Source organism: Dendrobium catenatum, unplaced genomic scaffold (genome assembly GCF_001605985.2).
Source record: "Dendrobium catenatum unplaced genomic scaffold, ASM160598v2 fragScaff_scaffold_552, whole genome shotgun sequence".
Taxonomy (NCBI): Eukaryota; Viridiplantae; Streptophyta; class Magnoliopsida; order Asparagales; family Orchidaceae; genus Dendrobium; species Dendrobium catenatum.
The window spans coordinates 322,279-326,861 of NW_021319014.1; the positions used below are offsets into that span (position 1 = coordinate 322,279).

A 4,583-nucleotide genomic window follows, 5' to 3' on the forward strand; every position below is an offset into this window, starting at 1 on the left:
ATTTAATAAAAATTAATTTTAAATATAAGAATTTAAATTTTAATATATTTCTATAAATTATGAACACTATAATACAGCCGCAAAAATAATTATTTTTTTATAAAAAAATTAATCACCTGTTCTAAATTATATAAAAAAAATGAAAAATAAAATCACAAAAGTTTTGGACTTTTTGGCAACGTTCACAATGAACGTCCAGTACGTTGAGGGTTCGCCATCACTCGTACGATTATTATACGCTAACGTGAATTGAGGAACACCGGATCGTCAACGCGCCACCTAAGCGGGTTCTGCCGCAATTTCCCGAAAAGTCGAGGGGGTAGACTTAAAAAACCCAAATGAGTCTTATCCAAAGTCCCCCGTCTCTCTATAAGTCGCACTGCTCCGAACAGCCACAGACCTCCCTTTCTAACAGTCTTCTGAAAACTAAATAAGCTATTTACCAAGGGGGTTTTCAGAAGATGGCAGGGTTGAAGAACCCTCACCGATTTCTCGCACCTTTGCCGGCGGCCGAGATCGGCTGCGACGACGACTTCGACTTCGACGAATCCGATATATGGGGTTTCGGGCCGGAACCCCGGGAAGAAGATCGCCGGAAGCCGATCCCGGTCCGGCGATCGGGTAAAAAGAAGATGGAAAAAGGGGATCGGCCCAGCGGAGCAGCGGTGGCGGCGGGTTCCCTGCCGGTGAACATACCGGACTGGTCGAAGATCTTGAAGGAGGAGAACCGCGGCGTTGTCGCCCGAGGAAGGGGGCGTCAGTTCTTGGATTACGATGAAGGGGACGAAGAGGTGATGGGGAGCGGATCGGTGATTCCGCCGCATGAGCTGCTGTGGAGGCGGCGGGAAGCTTCGTTCTCGGTGCAGGAGGGGATCGGAAGGACACTGAAGGGCCGCGATCTCAGCCGCGTGCGCGATGCGATATGGCAGAGGACTGGTTTCCAGGCTTGACCTCATCCGCCGCCGGCGTTCGCCGCTTCTCCTAATTTTATTTAATTTTTGGGGGTTTATTTTATAATTTTCTGATTATGTTATCGGTAGGTTTTGAGGTGAATTTATTTATTATGTAATTTTCTCGATGAGTTATTGCTCGCAAGAGATTGGGTCGGTTCCGTACATCTGAGATGTTTTGTAAGGTGATGGATGCAGTATTGTAATATTTGTAAATGTTAATAAAATTACTAATATTATTTTAATTTTATTAAATTTTAATATTGAAAAAATATAAAGTTATAAATATCAAATAATATAGAATATAGAATCAAAGCATTTTAATACGAAAAACAATTGCGATTTAAAAATTCATATAAAGTAATTAGGTGAATATTTTTAATTTAAAGAAAAATTAATTAAATAGTCTCATAATTTTTAAGAATCAAAATAGTTCCTTTATGCTATTTAAATATGAGATAAATAACCTTTCAGGAAATAATTTGCTTTCTCTATTTAAATTTAAAGGATTTAAATTAAAATTTTAAAAGTTATGAGCAATTATTGCATATTTTTTAACAATTGGAGATTATTTACATCTTATAATTAACTTTAATTTTTTTAAGTTGAGTAATTTATATTCTGCTATCTCACTATCTCATAATAATTTAAAATTTATTCTAATTTAAAATTCTGTTGCGTTATCTGAAATAATATCTTTAAATTTATATAAACTGCTTTTCAAAATTATTTGATAAAAAATTTATGTTTATCTGGTTTTCTTAATATTTAAATTAATTAAGATATATTTATATAATTAGAGCTTAAAATTTAGTAATTGATAATTAAAGTCCTGAATTAATAGACTGAGAGTCTACGAAGATGAGTTGTGTACCTGATTTTTTTTTTTTCATTACTATAAGTCCGCATTTGCCATTTGGTGGACGGCCGGATTACACGTGTAAGAAGCTTATTTGTCAAAATTATTATTATTCATAAATTGAAGATTGTAAATAATGATTTACGTTGGACTGCACCGTGAAACTTCGAAATTTTCTGTACGGGAACCGGAAACGCGCCAACGGATAAAGCAGCGGTTTTCCATTTCCATTAGCCATCACAGGGCGAGGTATTTACAAGAGGTGGGCATCCGTGTAATTTATTAAAAAATTACTTAATATATTTGAAAGAAGCTTCCAAGTATACCAAACGTTCGACAAACTACTCGTTGTTCGGTTCGTTTAAAGCTCGTTTGTGATCGTTCAATTAACTAACCAAACAAACTTGAATAATATTTTAAATACTCGATTCTTAAATAAACAAACTTGAACACTAATGTGTTCGGCTCATTTATGTTCACGAACAACATCATTTGAAGTTCGTGAACAAATTCGACAGTAAGCTCGATAAAAGTTTGATTCATGTTCGATTTTGAACTCGTGAATAAGTTAGATAAAAATAATTAATATTTGACTATAAAATTAATAAATATAAATAATCATTGCCTTTGTTATATATACAATTGCTTTTATTATAAATGTGCTTGTTTATAGATATGTTCATGAACGTATTTGTTTGATAGTTAAAAAAATTTGTTAAATATGTTGGCAATCAAGCTCGATAAGCACTAAACGAACGAACATGAACTGAACATGAACCGAACATGAACACCCATTAATTTAAATGAACCAAACATTAACACAAACAATAAAGCTCGAACAAACATGAACACAACTTGAACAAGCTGATATTAAATGAACACAAACATGAACACTCACATACTCGACTCGGCTCGGTTCGTTTGCAGCCCTACTCAAGGGTTGTTATAATGAATTTTCAGGTTGAGTTTATGTTCAATTTGAAACTTACCAGTCTCCAATTTCTTCAACCTGAACTCGACTCGACTAGGCAAACCAGTTAGAAATTCAAACCTTGACTCAACCTGACCTGCATATGTGAGCGAGGTGCAATCGCAGGGAAGCAGGCGAGCGCAGTGCAAGGCTGCTAGCACAAGCACAAGTGAGGCTGGTGAGCGATAGACCGCCAATGTTAGGCTAAGATGAGAGCGAGCACGGGCTCGGGGCGGGGTCACGATGCGGTGCAGGATAGGAACCCACATGGGCGGAACCAAAGGTTCCTTGGGAGTTGGGAGAGTAAATTTTTTTTTAATAAGAGAGTAAAATTTTTTTTTTGCCCCTCTTAAAAATTTATTTTTTCCCCCCTAAAAAAATCTTTTGTTCTAATTTGCCCTAAAATTTCTATATATTTCTTCACATTTAGTTATAATATTTTATTTCTTGCTAATCATGATAGTTTAATTACACATTTTTTCTTTATTTTTCTTGCCTTATTTTTTTTTTTTTACTTTTCATAATATGTAGATATATAATATTATTTTTTAATATTTAATTATTTACTGTTGTATTGACCCCCCTCTAAAATTAAGCTGTGTTTCGCCCCTGGAACCCAGGTCAGTTTCTGGGTTAATTTTCGAGTTTTTGAGTTTAACTTAAACCAGACTTGAATTTTATATTGGGCCAGGATTTGAAACCCAACCCAAACCCGTTTCCAAGATAGGCCTTTCCCGTAACCCACATTTTATAGGTTGAGTTTTGAGTCGTTTTTCGAGCCTTGTCAAATATTGGCACCCCTACGACTCTTAATTATGTTTCTCTATTGGAAATATGTATATCATTTTATTTATTTATATTAAATTAATTATTAATATAAATTTTAATATATTGATATATTATTGATTAATTAATGAAATATATAAATTTAAATAATAGATATATTCTATATGAGCCATTTTGCTTGGCTTTAAAGATTTGCTAATCTCATTAAATTTTTTAGGAAGAATATGCAATGCAAAGCAATTCTATAAGAGATACATCATATTTCTGGGATGGTTATAGATCTTATATACGTGTTTAATTTTACTTAATTTGTCTAAATTAGTACTATAATATTATGTTTGGCTGACTTCCAGATGATTTTAGGTGAAATTGGTTGAATTAGCGGCTTAATAGGTTAGTTGATCTTAAAGCAATCAAGATAGCTTGACTCTAAGCTTATTATCTTTCTTAGTCAAGCTTATTATCTTTCTTGTGCATGCGTCATGGTCAAGAAAGAAAGAAAGGTGAAAAGGAGGAAAATTTATTTTATGCAGTCATAGGATATCGTTCGAAGGTGAATCAGGACGCGCCCTACGTCACTTTTTTGCTGTGTACTGGAAGACTAATTCGTCTCCGGACGATTCGGTGACCGCACGTAATAATTTTTCAAATGGAAGGGCCCTTTGGTCACTTGCTATTAAAAGTAGCTCATTTGAGTGTTGAGATTTAAAAAAAAAAAAAAATCTCTATGAATAAGAACATCAATATTGTTCAAATTCACACATAGAGCCATCCAAGTGAAAGCCAAATCGCTCAAGGCATAATGCTTATGTCGAGCATCACTGTGTCAATTATAAATGGCCTTCTTCTACAAATAAATAAATAAATAAATAAAAAGGTGGGGCAATAAAAGAGAGCATAGTATATGGGAATAAAGTGAAGAGCTTGAGTGAACAATGATGGAATAATTTCCATAGAAAATGTCACAATTTAACAAGTGACAAGCTCTGAAGAATTGAGGGATGTTATTCAGATGGGC

The 4,583-nt window shown here is 34.4% G+C and overlaps 1 protein-coding gene across 1 annotated transcript; it reads left to right on the forward strand.

Annotated features, from left to right (window-relative positions):
• The first annotated feature begins 387 nt into the window (after positions 1–387).
• Positions 388–1,117, forward strand: LOC110092701. Its single transcript, XM_020817356.2, has one exon. The coding sequence runs from the start codon at positions 462–464 to the stop codon at positions 948–950; it is 489 nt and encodes a 162-aa protein (XP_020673015.1). The 5' UTR covers positions 388–461; the 3' UTR covers positions 951–1,117.
• The last annotated feature ends 3,466 nt before the right edge of the window (positions 1,118–4,583 follow it).